Raw genomic sequence first — 20536 nt, 5'->3', positions numbered from 1 at the left:
CAGGTTTTTATTGTGCCCTATTTATTTTACTGCTCAATATGTTTTTAGCAATTATATTAGTCCTATGGTTTTTTAATGAGATTTTTCACCTGACCCCGATTTTTCGTCTCACCCATATGACTTTTTGTCCTCAAAAACGGAACAAACCGGTAACGATCGGAGAGCATTAAGAATCTTACGCCTTACCAGTCTCTAAGAATGCGATTACCAAAACTGTTTTGGGAGACAATTTCATTGTGTGAAGGGCGGTTTTTAATGGTTGACCCCCCACCTCGGTCACCCTACCGTTACTCCTCGACCGTCACTACATCCATAGTCCACGCTCCTCCACCTGGTGGTTTCAACCCCCTTCTCTCGTTCAGCCTTCGCCACCCCCACCATCCCGAGCTCAACACCCCCTCTCCACTCAATCCCACCCCCACGCGCTGCGTTCAACCCCCCATCTGCTCACCCCTCCACCCAATGCTAGCCAGCATCTCTAAGCCACAGCTGGGTACTATCGAAGCCAACCCTCGCCGGTCGTTTGAAAGACATTCGCGCGACGTTAGTCGATTATATTTGTTGAAAATATTTTGTTTATATATTATTTATTTATACAAATTGTTTAATTGTTCAATATGTTTTGCCAGGTGTTGGTTGGGTGAATCCTTGAGAAAAAAAAAAGAAACGAATGTGCCCAATATAATGGCTGGTTAGCACTGGGTAGCTTTTTGTAGTGAGTATTATTTTTTGACTTTTTTCATTTCCTTCATCTTTTTTCGGTTTTCTTTATGTGAACTGATTTTATTCACTTTGGTAACCGTATAAAGAATGAAAACTGACCTTTTCACGTGATGGTTTTTCAATAATTGCTTTGGAGTTTCAACGTTAAGGATGCTTTATCATTTTTTTTGTTGTCAGATACTTTTCCCTGATTAATTTTCCGCTCATAGTTTTAAGTTGATTAGTATAATTATATAGGAGGGTTTTTTATTACAGTTAGGCTTGTCAATTATCTGCTTCGAGTTTTGTCCGCAATTACTACTATATTTATATAATGGGTGACTTAAAGGAACCCAAATGCCGTACGTGAAAACAATTGTTTAAATCATTCCTCTGACCAGCGATCAACAGCAACAAGAGAATTTGAAATTTGTTATCCATTTTCTGAGAGAGAGCATGTAAAGTAGGTGTGAAAAATTTTTGCTAAGCAGTTCAAAGCAGTTTTTTAATTCAATTTTATCAGCCTAAACAATTTTGCTCTCAAGTTAAATGGTGAATGCATGATTGGAATCATTTTTGACAATTATAAAAATTGTTTCTTTGTTGCGATAGCTTATGTAGTTTAAAAAGCTTTTTATTTGATGGAAATCAGTTCTGTTTTTTTTTGAAAATTGATTCAATCAAATGCGGCACTGTTATTTATTTTTTGAATTTTCGTCTCTTATTTTACGGGTTCTTTATGCTTTTCAGAATTATTAGTTTTTTTTTGTAAAATTTCTATTGAAATCCGTTTTTTTGGATGGCAATGATGGATGGAGACGTTTGATCATTCGAAATGTCCGTTTTTCTGGATATAATGGAAGTGTTGGTGTTTTTATTTGTTTTTGCTTTTTTAAAAACATTTCGGTTGGGTTCGATTTTTTGAATTGGTGTTCAATGTTTTAGCATACAGGTTGTCGCACGTTCTCGGTGAACAATGTCGTAAATGTCACCACTTCAGAAGAGGCTGTAAAAAGAATTATAATCGGATTTTGGTTTTTAGGATTTATTCAGATTGTTTTAGTAAGTTTGATTGATCCGAACAATTTGACCGATCTTTTCGTTCTATGATTTGTTTCCTCGTTGTTTAATTGAGTGCTCCATTGTTAGAAATAAGTGGTTAGTTTGCTCCGCTGAAAGTCAAGTTTTATTTCGGGTGAGTTCCGGAGTTTTCAGGCTATTTTCCGGTTTTTAAGATCTGTTCACTCTTATATTCGACTTTTTGGTTTCAACGCGAAAAATTGAGTTTTTCAAATACGCTGGTTTAGTAAAGGCTGTGATAAAGCGAGTAGGCTGGGAGCGCTTTTTTTCACGTGCGGCAATTTGACTTGTCTTTGCTGTATTTTCTCCTGATTTTCTCAACTAATGGTTTCAAAAGGTCATAGATTTGTTCTATAAATGTATAATTTTCTGTGTCATCAACGAGTATTTAAATGTTCTATATGACTTAGAATCTGCTAGTTTGAGGTTCGAATTGGACACTGCTGGTTTGAGGTATATGACCTAGGCACTGCTAGTTTGAAATATCTGATTTTAGGTTTGCTCGTTTTGTAGTTTTTTTTCTGTTTCTTAATCTCATCAATGACTGATCTCATCGGCACTCTAAGAAGGCGTATCATAATCTGTATAATAGTTTCTCTTGAAATCTAGAGGTTTTCTGCTGATTTTTAAAAAAATCTGATTTTTCTCCTGTCCGGTTCTGTAGTTCTTTTCGTTGTTTTATCACTTAGTCTTCTTAATGACAGTTCTCGCTGATCGCTAATGAGGTTTAACTGATTTTACTTATTAGTTCGGTTGTCTGATCATTCAATCATATTTATGAAAGGTCCCATCATTTGGTAATTTGGCTTAAATTAGTCGAATCAATTGTTTTAGTTCAGAGCTAATGCTTTCTATTACCTTTACACAAATTATTTTCATAAAGAATTGATATTTTTTAAGCTTCCTGCCTCATTTTATTGTTTTTTGAGTTTTGTGAAAACTTAGTCTAATTAATGACCATTGTTATCGGTTACAAATCAGGCTTAAATGAATTCAGTTAATGACTCTTCGAATCCTCAATGTTTTTGTTGCTTTTGTGTTTCTGTTGCTTTGTCTATTGTAGTTCTCATGGGCCTTCTAGTGCGGTGTAATTGTCGTCAATTTATTGAGTCGATTTTCGTCATTGCTTTCTATTGGCCTACATATCATTTGAAATGTGTTTGCGCATTTTTCAATCTTTTTGTTACTTTTTGGGGCTTTTCACGTAACGGAACTGCTGTTTGTTCGATGAACACTTTAGTTGTATTTTATGTTGTGGTTAAGTATTTTAGTCACCAATTTTATGTTTTTCTTTTTACTTTGTTGGCACTAATTTTCATAACGATTCTGATATTGCCATATTTTTGATTTTTTGCTTTGTTTGTTAGTAATTTCATAATTTTGTTGCAGCATGTACTTAGTTTAAAGAAGATTTGTGCCAAAATCTATATAGAGCCTTGTGACTATTGTTTCTGAAACTAGTTTTTGGAAAGAGTTTTTAATGATTTTAAACATTTTTCGGGCATGTAAATATTGTTAATTAGTTTTTTGCGCTTATGGTTTTCATAACGGAACTGCTAATTGTTCGATGAACACTTTAGTTGTATTTTATGTTGTGGTTAAGTATTTTAGTCACCAATTTTATGTTTTTCTTTTTACTTTGTTGGCACTAATTTTCATAACGATTCTGATATTGCCATATTTTTGATTTTTTGCTTTGTTTGTTAGTAATTTCATAATTTTGTTGCAGCATGTACTTAGTTTAAAGATTTGTGCCAAAATCTATATAGAGCCTTGTGACTATTGTTTCTGAAACTAGTTTTTGGAAAGAGTTTTTAAAGATTTTAAACATTTTTCGGGCATGTAAATATTGTTAATTAGTTTTTTTGCGCTTATGGTATCATAAGCTTTGTTGACTAAATAGTTTGATCTGTCTAGAGAGATGTTGAATGTTGGCCACTAATTAACTCACTTTTTGAATTGTTATTCATGACTTGCCCTGCAATGTTTTTTTTTAATTCGGCGTTTTCATAGATATTCTTGACATTTTTGGTGTTTCATTTTCACTTGATTCTACTGCTTTGCAGTTGAATTTGTGTACATAACGTCATTTGATAACCTCTTTGGCGTCAGATTTTAGTTCGATTGTGTGATACCTTTTCAATTTACCTGACTAAAAAGTGACTTCTGCGCTTAGATTTTGAACTTTTTTAAAGCGTTTACTAATTGAGGATCAATAGAGTGCATCTCAACTGTGCGTATCTAAAGTGTTCTGATTTCGAGGATTAGAGGTCTTGAGCGTTTCATCTGGAACATCTATGTTCAACAGAGCTCTATTCTTTAAGCTTTTTCCTTCATGTGTCATATAATACACTCCGAATCTCACCCCTAGATTTCTTGGAAATGACGGGTGGTCAATCTATCTATCTTTATTCTTTGCCTTTCAATTCCAATGAAGGTCAAGGAGGTCTATCGCTGCTCTTTTCCGGCAATCTGCCGACTCTGTTTCTCTCTCTCTCTCGCTCTCTCTCTCTCTCTCTCTCTCTCTCTCTCTCTCTCTCTCTGCATTTGAGATGGGTAAAGAAATTAGGGAGCGTTATCAGCGTTAAATATGTCACTTTCTTAATAGTTTTTGTATTATTCACCTATGCATCCTTAATATGTGAGCGCCCAATTTATTTTAAAGTGCAAAAATTTTAATGTATTGTAATGTGTACAGAGATGAGTGACAACTCCATTACAAATGTGTTGTCTCTTTGTGAACACTTCATCCAACCAGAGAGACCCATCCATGCACTGGTTGTGAGTCACCCCCCGGACAAGCCAAGAGAACCCCCGGAGGCATTGAGCTATGCTTGTGAGTTCTACAAAATACCCATAATCTCTGTCTCCACCCAGGACCCTGTTTATTCTGAGAAGGTGAGTGCGTATTTGTCTTGCTCTTGATTTACCAGGACTGCGTTTACAACTGCAATTCACAATTTCTCTGAGAGGAGAGGGGGCCACTTGAAAAGGAATATAAATTGCCGAATCAATCTTTCAGGATGATTGTTAATTTATTAGAGTATCAGTTATTTACCACCTAATGACACGGACATTGTTCTGTTTGATTCGTTCTGTTCGACTCAACCAATGAGAGGGGAGTTGAAAAAATACTTTAGAATTGACGGAAATAAAGACAGAGAAAATGTATGAACTAACTGAAAAGAAAGGGTCGTTGAAAACGCAGTTGATGGACTATGAAATCAAACATACTGATTACCAAATCTACTGTTTACTCCAGTGACTCCGTATGGCCGTTTTCAACTGAATTGTGAACCAACTTGTTTGTGCGAGCTGTCTAATTAAAGCATTCGGCTCTGATTCTTAAAAATATCTCAAAATGAATGTTTTTAATAGCCGCCCTCATCTATTCAGCCGGCTATTATAGCGCTCCTATTTTTTTTTACGACTCGAAGAGGAGTATTGGTTTTCTTAAGGTTTTTTTTTTTTTACCGGAAGTACTATTCGTTCAGACGATGTTTTGACCTAAAAGCGAAAGCGAGTAAAATTGCAGTGTGAACTAATTTTTTCTGAGCGAGAGAAGTTTTTGATCATGCGCTGCGTTTAGTGAATGACTTTTTGACATTGAAAAGTAGTTTTTGACTGAATGGCACATATAGATAACCGTTTTTAGCCGTTTTTTTGTCTAAGTGGCCTAGTTTTTTTGCTTGTAATTTGATTTTTTGTAGAAATAATTTTTAATCGATGCTATGTTGAAATGTAAACTCCGGAAATTGATAGCACAGTATTTTGCATAGCCTGAAATTGCGTTTCAAATGCGAAATTGGCACATATTTCTTGATTTTTTAGTTAGTTTTTGGCTTTTTTTTTCTATTAATTACTTCATTTTTGGATCTTTTAGCTGTTTTTTTGTCAAAAATCAGTTAATATGGAACCTTTTCTTTGATAATTCATATACTCAATGCCTCTTTCTACCTCGATGTAATTTTGTTTCATAAAATTGTACATTTGCTAATCCGATTTTCGTAGTTTTTTGCCAATTTTTTTCAGTTTTTTGTTTGTATTTTGCTTTTAATCACTAGAAATAGTATTTTGGGGAACATGAGGGACTTTAATTTTGTTTCAATAAAAATTCAATCATTTTTTGGTGTTAAGTTTTTGAAAAAACAGATAAATTTTTTTCGCAAATGCACTCTTAAATATTTTTTGACCACTTTTTTGCAAAATGTTTCGTTGTTTCGTATGTCTGAATTCTTCTTTTTCTTGTTTTATTCTGTTCAGCAAGTTGGATTTTCGTCTCGAATGACTCGTTGTCTTTTCTATGTCTCGAATGCTGATCAATGAAATGTGCTCGTTTTTCTAAATGATTTTTTTAAATTTGATTTTTAACTTTCAAAAATCAAGAATTGGTCTTTTTGTTACGGTGTTCCTAACATTGTGTCCATATTCTTCACATTCTCGTTTGTATCATTCTAGTTTTGTCCTGGCAGCTACTTTTGTATTCGTTATATTGATTTTTTCAGTTGTTAAAAAATTGAATGAATTCAGCTTTTTCTTAGATCTTGGTTTCTTAGGTTTGCAATTGATTTAATTCAAAATAAGGCAGTACTGGGAGTTTGCTAGAAAGTCTTTTCCAACATTTCGACTTAATACTATTCATTGCAATTGTCTTCCGGGCTTGGTATTGTTTTTAGACGACTGTTTGTCTTTGAAAATTATTCTGTTGCTTTTGTTTTTCTATGAATAATTTAATTTTTTGAATTAGTATGAAATCATGTTGTCTAGCATATATACAACAAGGAAGAATCATGTATTGTTTTTGTCTTAACTGCCGTGATTAGAAATCTAATTGTAGTAGTTCTCTGATTCTTAAGTTTGAGCACTCTTTTTTGAATAATTTTGACTTTGCTGTCTTTTTTGAAAAGTTTTTATCTGCCGTTTGCTTTCGCGATCGTTTTGAGATTAGAATCATTAATTATCTGAGGGCAATTGATGGCCCTTTCAGCTTTGTCAGGCTATCAGTTTTCTGACCATCCTAAAAATTTCAGACTTTTTTAACGTTACCAAACGTTTTCAATAATAAAATTTTGCTGCATTTTCTTTCTCTTGGTGACAGTGGTTTAAGTTTCACCAATTTTTAGATCAGACCCGTGGAGGTAATGAGTTGATGGTTTAATACAAAAGGTAATTGTTTCAGCTTTTTGTGAAGTTTTGGTGCTTAGAGTCGCTTCCGGAATTCTTCCGGCTATGTTTTTTACTTCGTCGAATAAAAAAATGTTTCGCTTTACCTCATTTTGCCGCCTTTTCAACATTTTGCGCGAAATCTTTTTGACTTCTCTAGGCTAGTTTCTCTCTTCTCTCATTCTGCTAAAAGTGATTTTGAACATCAGTTGCGCAGCAAAGCAATTCAAAATGAACAGGGTCAGTATAAAAAATTGAAGTCAGAAGTAGAAACGGGATAAACCCATAAAGCCCAATTTTAGATGCCCGCTATTTGAACGTCGTTCCTATAAGTCTTATTTACCATCTCTAATGCTTATTGTTATTGATAGGAGCCCCTGTAGCCTCTCTCTACGAAACAGAAGTATGTTCAACTACGAAATGCCTTCAAAATAAATCGGACTTAAAAAAATGTTTTTGTACAAAAATCTTTCTTTTTCAATATCTTCTGTTATTTCAATCCCAATCATGCTTATTGGAATCAACGGCGGCTATTTTCCGGCAATCTGCCGGGTATGTTTAATATCTTACCTTGTAAAAGACCCTTAACCGTTTACTCCCCCCTCCCCACAACCCAATCCCCTTGTTTAGTTCAAACTTCTTCAAAGTTCACACTCATCATCGCTGTAAAAGTCATATCTCTAACTTTGATTTGTTCACGACTTTCGATGCCTTTTGCTTGACCTTTTGCTTGACTGTCATACACGAGTTTCATCGTGCCACACTTTTATGATAAACCGGACGTACAAGCTTATACAAGAATACACAAAGACTTGAGAAAAGATAACATAGCTCCATCCCATATGTTTCGTGTGACCATTTTGTTCAGAAAAATGGCCAGCAACAATTTTGAAGGGCGATTACTTTGTTCATCAAAACTTGACTTATGTTATTCAAAATTGTATAGCTTTCGCTTAATGAATTCGAGCCGCGGATGCAAACTCATACTGAGTGCATAGCGCACCATGATAAGGACTTATGCCATGTCCTTTGTTTGAAATTTCTATATGAGTTCATGGATAGAGTCGATATTACATTTCTTGCCGTAAGGGTCTGTTTCTCTTTCCAGTTCGACTGAAGGTCAAAGCCGACTTTGTTTTTGACTGAAGGTCAAAGCATCTATTTCATGAATTTTCACGTGACCTAAATTATTGCTCATATTCAGAAATTGTCTTTTGTTAAAACAAAACCGATTGTAAGACAGGCTATCACAAGGCCCTGGTAACCGAGATGATTTTGGTCACGCCGAAACAGGAAGTGGAGCGAAAATGCAAATAGTTTTGATTTCAATTGCGAGCGTGACGTTATTTTTCACTGTTTTTTGCTCATTCGCGTGATTGAATTTTTGGTCGCAATTGACTTACCTCATTCTCAAAAATGACTTCCTCACTCTGACATCGACTTTTATCTTCAGAGATAAGGTCAAGTGAGTGAGTGTCACTCTAATTGAAGGGTATTTGAGAGCAGCTAATAGAAGCAGCAATAAGTTAAACTGATTCTTTATCAAAATATAATATAACATCTCAGCATTTAATAACAAGAAGTTTTTTGGTCTGTTTTTTACTATCTTTTTGAGACTATAGCTCTACGAAGATTTGGTGGCTGTTTTTTGGCAATCTGTCAGTAATGTTTTAATTTGCTATGCTAAGCAGTCCAAAACTAACAGCGTAATGGCTTAATTTTTAGTATCTTGCGCTGAATAAAAATTTGCATAGAACTTAACTGCTTTTCATTAAAATGTAACGATTAATTGCTCAGTCAATATTTGTAGCCATTTGTTGATTTGGTCTTTTTGACGCTTTTTAAAATCAATTTTGTTTTGACAGATTCTGCTAAAAATTTCGTTAAATTAAGCTCGGTTGCTCAATCAGGCTTTATTATATCCCTATTTTCGCCCGACGTTTAAGCGTTGTTCTTTGCGGTGTAATTTTTTACGTTTCGTGTTCAAGAAATAAGCGGGAGTCTTTGGGGGGTATAAAATTCTACGGTTTTTTTGCGCTATTTTTCTTTTGTTTGATTTTTCGTCTGAAACTGACTTTTCGAGAAAATATTGCATGCTTGAGATCCTGGTTTTTGCATGATCTTAATTTCTTGTATTCATGATATTAGTAGCTCGCTAACCTATTTTGCGGCAGTTGGTTACTAAAATTCAAATCAGAAGGTGCCAACATTTTCTAATTTTTAAATTTTGAATCTTAGAAGTGGTCTATAATGAGCCTCCATCTTTTCAATCGTTTTCATGGTGCAGTCAAATTTAAGTACGGATTTTGGGCACGGCGAAGTGGGATGTGGAGTGTCTTTTGTTCACTTGCGGCAATTTGACAGTGATTTGTTTTCCGAGTTCTTTATCGCTGTTTTTTTTTTCGAAATTATCCCAAATCCAGTACTACTGATTTCATGATCATCTTCTTTTAGTCAATAAAAGTTCTTGAATTGTAATTCAAGACTTGTCCTGTCCTGCTGTTTTTTGTTTTGTCAATAGTTTTATTAGGATCATACGACGTCACGATCACTTCAAATATGCTTTTTTTTCGTTCATTCAGGTAATATTGACTAAATTACGCATATGAACTAATTTTCACTCTAAGTGGACCGAGTGTTTTTGTTCATTCTCGCGATTAAGTTTTTGGTCAGACGTTATTTACTTCACTCTCGAAAATGACTTCTCTTTCCTTTAATTCGATGCGATGGTGGTAAGGTCAGGTGAGTGCGTGTCACTCTAATTGAAGGTCACGTGAGAGCAGCTAATAGACGCAGCAACATTTCAGCAACATTTCAGCAATTAATATCAAAAAGAAATGCAGCTCTTCGACGTTATCTCAGCTTTTTTCTAGTGATCTGCAAGCTTTGTTTAAAATGCTTATTTTAAATTTTGATTTGTCCCGATTAGCATTTCCATTGGTTGAATTCATGGATTTTTTTTGGAAGTAACGTAAAAAAGTTTTCTGACATTTTAATTAACTAGCTCTGTGTCATCTTATTACTCATAACATCTCAGCTCTTATTGAAATACAATAAATGATAAATATTTCCAGTATCTGTTAATTAAACTCTTTGTCCAGAGGACAAATTTACAGCTTGTAACGTTTTATGATATTGAAAATTATTGCATTAGTGCTCCACTGTTTTGATTTATTACCTTTACTTGAATAAGAATCTGAATGACAATTGTAAAAAAGTATATATTAACTCAATAAAATAACTGAATATTTAATCTGTAGCCTCTTTCATCTCAGCCAGCTATTTTAGCGGGCCTCGACAAACAAAAATCTGTGTTGCTTTACCTGTGTTCACAGCTTGTTCAACATTTTACTTGAAATCTTTTTGTCTTCTCTAAGCTAGTTTCACTCTCCCGTTCTGCTCAGTTTTTTTAAACAGCAGTTTTTTTTAGCAAAACAATATTGAATCCAGTCAGTATCAAAAACTAAATCAAAAGCTTAAATTGTATAAACTCGTACAGCCCTATTTTAGATATCGCAATTAATTGTCTTCTGTTCTTTCAATCCCAATCGGGGTAATGGGAATCAATGGCGGCTATTTTCCGGCAATCTACCAGGTATGGTTTAGCTTTTAAAGACCATTTTTCGATGTAGAAAGTGCGATTGTAATCCTTATTTTAGTAATTGAATGAATTGACCTTTCCGCTTTAGAGTTGATTAATTGCTCTTGAACGAAGTTAATAGCAATTATTGTAAACGTGTTGGTCTTTTTTATGCAAATTTTTTGCGTGATTGTTTTGCGCTTTTCTTCTGGAAAATTCTTTGACTTCTCAAAAGTGACTTTTTCACGCTTTCGTTCTTCATTTTTGAGTGATCTCTATTGCTCTCACTCCGAAGTAAAGCTTGTTGCTAATATAAAGTTGGTTGCAGCATAGAAAAATTAAGGGCCAAATGGTACAGTTTGCAGTGCATATGGGCATGAAGCGGGAGGTCAATGGTTTGAATCCCCGTAGGGTCAAATGTTTTTCCACCCGCCTGTCGTTCGAGAGCAATTCTTCCGACATTAGTCGGTTTATGTTTAGTTGTATTCAATTGATGCAATATCAATTGCTCTCAGTTATTATAGCTGCTCAGCTGTAAACTGAGTGGAGCTATATTGTGGTGCTCTTTGTTTTTTTTTTACTACTCGAAGAGGATATTGGTTTTCTATCGGCCTTTTTTGTTAATAGCCGCCCTCATCATCTCAGGGCCTATTATTGAGCTCTCATTTTAAATTGCTCTTGAACGAAGTTCATGGTAATTATTGTAAATTTGTTGGTCTTAATGCTGGACCATTTTTGCGCTTTTCTTCTAGAACATTCTTTGACTTCTCAAGTGACTTTTTCATGCTTTCGTTCATCATTTTCGAGTGATCTCTATTGCTCTCACACCGAAGTAAAGCTTGTTGCTGAAATAAAATCGATTGCCGCATAGCTAGAAGAATGGCCTGATAGCCTAGTGGACATGGTTTCTGGTCTGGGAGCGGGAGGTCAATTGTTCGATTCCCGACGTAGTAAAGTACTTAGGCACCCTTAAAGAAATTATCTAGGCTACAGCCCCTGAATTAAATTGCCTCGCCTGCCGTTTAAGAGCAATTCTTCCGACATTAGTTGGTTTATGTTTACTCTCCTATTTAGCTGGATAAGATAAATCAATTTAAAAAAGTTAACAAACTCTGATTAGCATTCACGTTTTTCGATTTCATTTGTTGAATGTTTGCTGGAACTTATTCTGGACTTGCGAAATAAGATTGTTAATAGTACTCGAACGAAGATTGAAGTAATTATAGGCTGTGTCTATGAGGCAAAATTTTTGCTTCCATGAGTTGACTTATGGATCGGTTGACTTTCCCCCTTGGCTTCCTAAATTTTGCGTGGTCTTAGTTGCTGCCTTAACAACTAGTTCAAGCTGCTGAGCTCTATTGCATTCAGTTAAATGATAAAATTCGATTAAAAGCGCCGGATTATGTATAGTTTTTGAAATTAATTATATCTACCTGGAATAGGCTCTAATAACACAATTTAAAGCCCATTAGTGAAGTGATTGGAGCGGTACTACTAAATCGGGCTGCAATCAAGGCCCACCTGGAAATCTACAATGGAATCTACACTCCTTGCTGTCGGTTCGAGGTTATCAGTCGGAGTGCTGTATTTAAATTTAAACACCTTTTTTCAGTAATCATGATTTCTTGTTCTCAGTGTTAGTCAGAAATCGGGTTTGAGCAAAAGCTTTGGCTGAAATAAAGGTTTTTACTCGTATCGAATCAGTTTCATTTTAAAAACATGCTTTTTAAATTGTGATTTAAATTACGGTTAGTGATCAGATTTACAACCTAACTCATATCACAAAATTAACCAACTACTATGTTTATTTCTGTGCATTTGGCTTAGTGTGCTAAAATTGGAAAAGTTAACATGATATAGCTTCCCTCCAAATGGCTGAGACCAAAAACAACAAATTTCTTCTATTGGGTATTAAAAGGTTATTGTGCAATTAGCTGCGATTTAGTAATTATGGTATAAAATTGTTACCGTCGTTTGATTTATTGATAGGCGCTACACTCGACGTTCCTGCGAACGGTGTCACCAGATACAGAGCAGTCGCGTGTCTGGGCTGACTTGCTGCATGACCCCATGTTCAGATACTCGAGGGTGGTGTTAGTGTACCCTGACAACTACAGTGGACAGCAGTTGTACGAGAGAGTGGTTGAGAGCTTCGAAAGAGTATTTATCAATGTGCGTACATTCACTAGTCATTGAGTTGGGGATAATAAGCCCATAATAAAAATTTCTTTGTTTTCTGAAATGAAGCTCATTAACTGACGAGTATTGTAACTGACCTTTTTTGATTGTTTTCAGATCTCTAGGAGAGTGAACTACGCGCCTGGGCTCTCAAAGTCCCAAGCGGAGACCCTCCTAAGGGCTCTTAACACTCCCTTGCGTGTATTCCTCTTTTACGGAAGGTACTACATCCATAAATATGGGATGCAATAGTATGATGGATTATCAAGTTTAATTTTTTAATAGCTGCAATGCGATAGCTGGGACTTTTATTGGCCTTCTCTTGGTTTTTGTGACTCGAAGAGGATTATTGGTTTTCTCGAATTTTTACGACTGGAAGAGAAGTATTCGTGGAGCGTCTTTTTTACCGATAATTTTTGGAGTGTATTAAAAACAGGATGTAAAAGTCAATGCCGCAAATGAAAACTAAGTGTTTACGTCAAATCGCTGAACGAATTGAAGAGCAGAGAGAACAGAGAGTGGTTTTCTGTTCATATCGTTTTTCGATAGAGAGCGAGAAAAGTAGGTGTGAAAAAATTTTCGTTAAGCGTGCGATATAATTTGATTTTTGATCACGTTCGGCGTTTTTAAATCAGTTTTTTTATAGCTGCGAAGCTATAAGCTGAGTGGAGCTATATTGCGGTGCTCTTGGTTTTTTTTCGTTTCGTCGTCTGACGCTCTTTCGTTTTACATTTGTTCACACAGCAAATCTGAAAAAGTCAAATTTTCTGAATGACTGCTTCCTCTCAGTAACGGCATTTGCGCGCGTGACGTCATTTCTCACTCGATTTTGCAAAAGTTTTTAGGTTATTTGCGTGATTAATAGCCGCGAAGCGATAGCAACTATTATTTGGGACATCTTGGTTTTTTACAATTCAAAGAATTTGAATTGTATTGGGGCGCTGTCTTTTTTTTTAAGATCTGTTCACACATTTTCATGATTTTTGAAGTCAAATTGGAGTAGTGATTTTGGTCACGCCGAAACAGGAAATGTAGCGAAAAAGCGAGTGGTTTTGCGGCGTAAATTTTTTTCGTTCTAATTTTATAATAGAGAGAAAATGGTGTTTGAACAAAAATTCGGTTTCTCGGTAGCGGTTCACATGCGGCAATTTCACTCTGATTTTTACTGTTTTTTTCAAGTTTTTGGATCGGAGTTTTTCTAAATGGTTTTCCCAATCCATTCACAGCTCATTCTAGGCCTCGTTTTTTGTTTGAATTAAATTTTCATTTCTCGCTAGTGGTTTTTTTGTTCACATGCGGCATTTTGGCATTGATTTTTTTCTTATTTTTTTGATCTGATTTTTTAAAAATGGTTTTCTCAATTCACTCATAGTCCATTCTAGGTCTAGTTTTTCTGTTTAGTCAATGAAAATTCTTTGAATTGTACGTCAGGACTTGTCCTGCTATGTTTTTTAATTCGTCGTCTCCATCGATGATTCTTACGACCTGACTTCTTGGAATTGACTTCAGTGACTTCTGTTGCTCTGCAATTAAAATTTGTGTGCGTGACGTCATTTTTGCTTTTAGGTCAATTGCGTGACTTACCTCACTCAAAAAAATTACTTCTACTTATGAAACTTTAAATTTTATGAACATTTTATTATAAATCAACAGTGTGCATCTAAGTAGTTGCAAACTTATTTGCCCTAATTGTTGAATACTAGTCTTGAGTTTTTGATTTCGAATATCAATTTTGAAACAGCTCTCCTTATAGACCGTATGTGTCATAAAATTGACAGTCCGAATCTAACCTAAAAAGTCTAGTGGTCTTTTAAAGGACTGCTGGTCGATCTGTCTATCTTATTTCTTTAGTTGTTTCAATTCATGGAAGGTCAAGCGTCTATCGCGGCTATTTTCCGGCAATCTGCCGGCTATGTTTAGATTTTGATCATACGTGACTTACCTCACTCAATAAAATGACTTTTGCACTTTAAAACTTAATTTGAATTTGTTTACGGTCAAAGGAACTCACATGTGCAGTAAAGGTTCTTAATAAGAGGCTTCTGTGGAATGAATTTTAACAAGCTTTAGTAATTTATCGCTGAATGTTTTTTACCTAGTTTTTTGAGCGGCGTCGATTTTTTTTCATTTTAGATCTATCTGTTTCTATCTCTTATATGGTACGCAGGTCTGTTCTTTCGCAGCTATTCCGGCAATCTGCCGGCTATGTTAGTTTTAACCCCAACTTCTTCAATCAAAGGCGTTTTTCTCAATTATCTGAACTAGTAATAGTGCGCTTGAAAGGATGTTTGACATTTTGAAGCAAATTTTACACTTTTAGATTCACTTTTCGGTTACTTTTACTATTTTGCCTTGTTTTAAGTTTTTTTAAACAGTTTTTGTATTCTTCCATTTTTATCTAGTTTGGCAAGTTGTGTAGTAAAATCAGTTGTCCCTGGAGTTTTGGCGGTCTTTCAGTTTGACGGATGATTATTTTTGGCCTTTTCTGTGTAAGAAAAATGAGTCAATTTCAGCAATTTTTTTGCCATCGTTTTTTAGCCTGTTTTTTCTGATTTTGTTCCTTGCTGTATTTCTTCGTGCTGAGTTCTTAAAAGCTATTCTATAGGTGTTGCTACTATAAACTAACACTTGAAAAACAGTCAGGGAATTTTTTAAATAAATTAGTTTATATACCTTTCTATTTTTAATTGCTCTCAAACGAAGTTTGTAGCAATTAAATTATATTAGGCTTGTGGTCTTTTCGTTTTAAGCAATTTTTCGCTTGACTGATTTTGTGTGACCCATTTGACTTTTTGTTCTCAAAAACGGGATAAACAGATAACGCTCGGAGAGCATTAAGTGGCCGAGCAGCTCTCTTAGAGCCTAACGCCTTACTAATCTCTAATATGCTATTCACCGAAATTGTTTTGATGACAGATGAAATCGTAAACTGCTTTATCTAAGTTCTCTTAGAGCCTTACGCCTAACCAGTCTCTAAGAATGCAATTCACCAAAACTGGTGCAGCCGACAATTTTTGGTGTGAAGGACAGTTCTTAAGATTTGACCCCCAGGCAATCACCCCGTCCACCCTCCTCCACGGGGCTTGGACCCCTCTCCTCGTCCAGCCCTCCCAACCCCTCCCAATGATTGCATCTCCGAGCACCACCTGGGTACTACCAAAGCCAACCGCTGGCTGGTCATTTGAGAGCAATTCCTCCGACGTTTGTCGGTTATTGTTTTAAGTTCTCTGTTCTTTGTTTAATTGTTCTCGAACGAAATGTAAAGCAGATTATGTAAACATGTTGGTCTTTTTTGCTTGAGCTTTTTGATTTTTCCAGTGACTTTGGCGGCCTCGACTTTTTTGCTTTGCGTAATCTAAACCGCTCTCATTAACTAGTGTCAGCAGTTGAAATCAAGTGGCGCAGTTCACTACTAAAAATCAAATGGAAAGTGCACCTAAATTACTTTAATTTCTTTCACTTTTATAAGTGGTATATGATGATCTCTATTGAACGCATTTGAGGCGTCCTTAGTGATTTTAGCTACTCCTTCATCCCCAACATCCCTTCCCCGACTAAAGCATGCTGCTATAGATCAGAGCTCCCACTAGTTCGAGATCAATTCTTGCGATGCTAGTCGGTTGTTTTTAATTGCTCTCAAACGAAGTTTGTAGCAATTATATTAGTCCTGTCGGTCTTTTTATGCGATTTTTCGCTTGACCAATTTTTTGTCTGACGCTTTTGACTTTTTGTCCTCAAAAACGGGATAAACAGGTGGCGCCCAGCGGGCATTAAGTGCTCTTAGATCCTTCAGCTCTGTTTCAGATCAAACTGTTTTGGAAACTTATACTTATGTACGTATGGTGTGAAGGGCGGTTCTTAGAGGTTTTTGCCCCCCCCACTACTACCAACCCTCTTCCTACCAATCAGCCTCCCATCCCCCGATGCACCCCCCACCGCGGCTACTGACGAACAACCGATCGCTAAAAACAAGCAATTTTATACTAATTTTCAATTTTTTTTCAAGCTTTTTGAAAATTTTTATAATTTTTTGAGTTCTTTCAGCACTAGGTGTCAAGGAACCTCCTCTAGGTTTTTAAATGTGTTAACTTCTTTAAGGTTTTATAAAAGCTAACTGCATAGTTTCTAGTGCTAGTGGAATGGTTTCAACAATTTAACATCACGAATTTTACACTTTTTTGAAAAAACGTGCAAATTTTTTCCATTTTTTGACATTTATTTTTCTTCTTTCACGTCTTTCCAGACGCAGGGGCCAGAAAACGTCTTTAAGGGTTGGATAATAAGTTACTGAAAAAAAATTTATTTGCCATTAGCAAATTTTTTGACAAAGCGTGCATTTTTTTACGTTTTTTGAAAATTGCTGGTTTTTAGGTTTTTCCAGCCTCAAGAGCCGAGGAACCTCCTCTAGGGTTTGACAATAGGCTACTGTATAATTTCTGAACGTAATGGAATTTTATTTATGATTTCAACAACACGAATTGTAGCATTTTTACAAATTTTGCAAAAATAGAATAGACACTAGTCCTTATTCAGGTTTTTCAGCCGAACAGAAAATCTCCGTTAGGAATTGATAATAAGATACTGGAAAATGTTTTTTGGCCATGAATTAGTTTTTAACTTTTATTTTCACAAATTTTAGCAGTTTATTTAGGCAACTTGCAATTTTTTTTCATGTTTTTTGAAATTTTGTCATTTTTTTGGTTTCTCCAGCCTCATGAACCACATAACCTCCTCTAGCGTTTGATTATAAGTTACTGCATAGCTTCTATATGTAATGGAATGTTTCTCAAGATTTTTATATCATCAATTTTTTTAATCTTTTTGAATTTTTTGTCATTTTTTCTGGCACCACGGTCCTAGGGACCTCCTCCAAGGTTTGATAATAAACTGCTGCATAGTTTTTAGAGGTAATGATATGGTTATAAATATTTTAATGACTTCAGCTTTTGGAATTTTTTGATATGTTTTTTCCATATTTTCGGAAAATTATTATCATGTTTCAAGTTTATGGATCTTTATGAGCCAGTGAAACTATTTAAAGCTTGAAATAGGATACTGGATAGTCTCTTGAGACAATGAAATGGTTTTGAAGATTTTAATATCTTGAATTTTAGTAAATTTTTAAATTATCAGTTTTTTTATTTGATTTATTCACTAACAAGACGAGAAAACTAAAAGTTGCAGAGTCGAATCAAGCTAAAGCTAGCCTGACTAAACCGTGGCTAGCTACTGACGAATTCAACCGCTCGCCGGCTTTTTGAGAGCAATTCGCCCGACGTTAGTCGGTTATGTTTTTTTTTGCTGCTCAATTTTTTTGCCATGTTTCGGTTGAGTGACTTATCTAGCAGAAAATTTAATAGAATTTTTTCTAAGGATACCTCGAGGATCTTCTTCCCGTTTTTTGTTTCAAAATGTTGTGTAGAATGGGCATCAGGTCAGTGAAGATGGCTAATTTCCTATTTCGAGTCGTTTCCGGAATTCTTCCGGCTGTGTTTTGATTACCGGAAGTACTTACTGTTCACGTGGCGTTTTCATCTAAAAGCAAAAGTGGGTAAAAATGCCTTGTGAACTTATTTTTCTTAGAGAGATAATTTTTTTCTGAGCGAGAGGTTTTCTTGTCTTTCCGTAGAACTAATTTATGATCGAAACTTCATTAATATGAAGCCCTCATTGATACCACATTGGTTTTGAGAGCCCAATAATGCTTTTGAAGTGCAAAATGAGCATATTTCTAATTTTTAAGTTAATTTTATGGTTTTTCATTAATTTCTTTAGTTTGGGTACTTTTGCTGACTTTTTCTAAAACAAATCGGTGTATATGACAACTTCTTTTTAACAATTCATTCGTTGAATGTCTCTATCTGACGCAAAATATTTTTCCTAGGCTAGGCAATTTCTAATCAGCTTCCAATGAAAAATGAAGGAATACCTCAATTTTGTTCTCATTTTGATGTTTTTTTCGCTCTGCCTGTCAGTTGTTTAAGAAATTTCGATTTTAGCGTTTTCGATTTTAATTCTTGTTTTCAATTGATTTCAGGAGATATGATGCAGCAGTTTGTTGAAGTTACTTGCAGTAATTCTGGTTGTCCGTAGATTTTCTGTTAATATTCTTGGGGCTAGGTTTTGGTTTTTAACAATTTTTTGCCCTGGAGTATTGTTGTTACGATATTTTTCATTTTTTGTTTTGTTTTTTACAATTATATGAGTTCATTGTGCAGGATATCTTTATTAGGAGAGAAGTGTCTCTTCTCTTTGTCTTAATTGCCATGCTGCCAAAACAAAAATTGATGTTTTTTGTGTCCTATTTTTGGTTCTTTTTTTGAATAATTAAGCTGAGGTTTTAAGAATTTTGTCTGCAATATGCTTTCACAATGTATCAGTCGCAGTGTTAATTGCGAAGTTTTATGTTTATCAGAAAAGTATGATAAGTGATTTCTTTTTAGCCTGGTCTGGTTTTATGCGCCAATCAGTATTTGTCCGTCCTAACAGTTTTTAAACGCCACCAGATATGTTCTTAATTATGCAAAATTTTGTATTAACTAATACGCAGTGAGTTTCATTCTGTCAAAATTAAATCTGTTCGGTGTTTGTGTGGATTCTCATAGCTGTTGAAATTGTTTTTATTTTAGTTTTTTTTAGTAATTTCTATGCTCATGTATTTCTCACGTTAGGAGTATAAGTTTTACCAAATACTTCAATCAAATCTGGTGAGGTTAAAAATAAATGTCTTAAGACAAGAGATAATAGTTTTGGTTGCAATTACGTTTTTCCTTCGGAAAGTCCGACTTTATGAGTCCTTTTCGGAAGCCTACGAGCAATGCTTTTCAGTTCGTTGTGAAGATTTTTGCTACGACCATATCACGTCACGATCACTTCAAATCTGCTTTTTGTTCATTTATTCATGCAATTTCCACAAAAAAGCGTGCGTGACATCTTTTTTAACGAGCTAGTTTTTTTATTTGCGTGGTTGTTTTTGGTGACGCGTTACTTAGCTCACTCTCAAAAATGACTTTTCTCTCCTTTAATTCAGGGAGGTATGGTCAACTGAGTGTTTGTCACTCTAATTGATGGTTATTTGAAAGCAGCTAGTCAGTTATACAGATTCCTAATCAAAATATAAAGTCTCATAAAAAGCAGAGAAATTTATCTTTTGCGATCTAGGAAGCTATTGCGGTTATTTTCTGGCAATATGTCAGGTGTGTTCTAATGTTGGGATCTGTTTCCATCTCCATCTGTGAGCAAAATTAGAGAAGCAAAATTAGTTACATGGGTCTTTGAAAATTGAACATTAAATTGAACTTGAATTAATCCTGCTTAGACAAAGAAATTCTTTCTCACCCAATTCAAGGGATGGAAACGATTCTCAAAATGAAGTACCACAGTAACTGTGGACTGATCTAACTTTATATTACTTTTTGTTGGCATGTTAGGAATGAGGGTTTGTTGGTGTTGGATTTGACTGTCGCAGATAAATTTGTGATCTTTGTGGAACGAAATTGATCGAATGATGGTCACACCAGCTGTATCGATTTTCAGTTGGGTGATGTATTCAATAGTGGCATGAAACAGTTTGTTGTATTGACAAAATAAAATTAAGCGATGATGATTATTGCTCCATTGTTTTGATTGATTAATTGCCGCAAAAGTATTCCTTGCAGTTATTTTGAATTACAAGTGTGCTTGGTAACCAAATAATTCTGTGCTATGTGATCAAATTTGATCATTTTTTTAAAGAAACAACCAAACTAAAATTTATAATCCTGGGATTAAATTTCCCCTTTCAAAATATAATATTGATTGATAAATGCTATTTGCTGATATTTGAAATAAAAA

At 35.1% G+C, this 20536-nt stretch overlaps 1 protein-coding gene across 2 annotated transcripts in view; it reads left to right on the top strand.

Annotated features, from left to right (window-relative positions):
* Window positions 1-20536, top strand: part of LOC142345794 (glutamate receptor ionotropic, NMDA 1-like) — a 97714-nt gene that overhangs the window by 7888 nt on the left and 69290 nt on the right. For both annotated transcript variants that reach the window (XM_075398154.1, XM_075398155.1), the window contains exons 3-5: window positions 4481-4680; window positions 12515-12697; window positions 12821-12924. In XM_075398154.1, the coding sequence (XP_075254269.1) occupies window positions 4481-4680; window positions 12515-12697; window positions 12821-12924 (487 nt within the window). The remainder of the gene's footprint in view (window positions 1-4480; window positions 4681-12514; window positions 12698-12820; window positions 12925-20536) is intronic.

This window comes from Convolutriloba macropyga, chromosome 9, assembly GCF_964194025.1.
Source record: "Convolutriloba macropyga chromosome 9, txConMacr16.3, whole genome shotgun sequence".
Lineage (NCBI taxonomy): Eukaryota > Metazoa > Xenacoelomorpha > Acoela > Convolutidae > Convolutriloba > Convolutriloba macropyga.
Note: the sequence above shows the minus strand (reverse complement) of the source record. Positions and strands in the feature narration are given on the sequence as shown.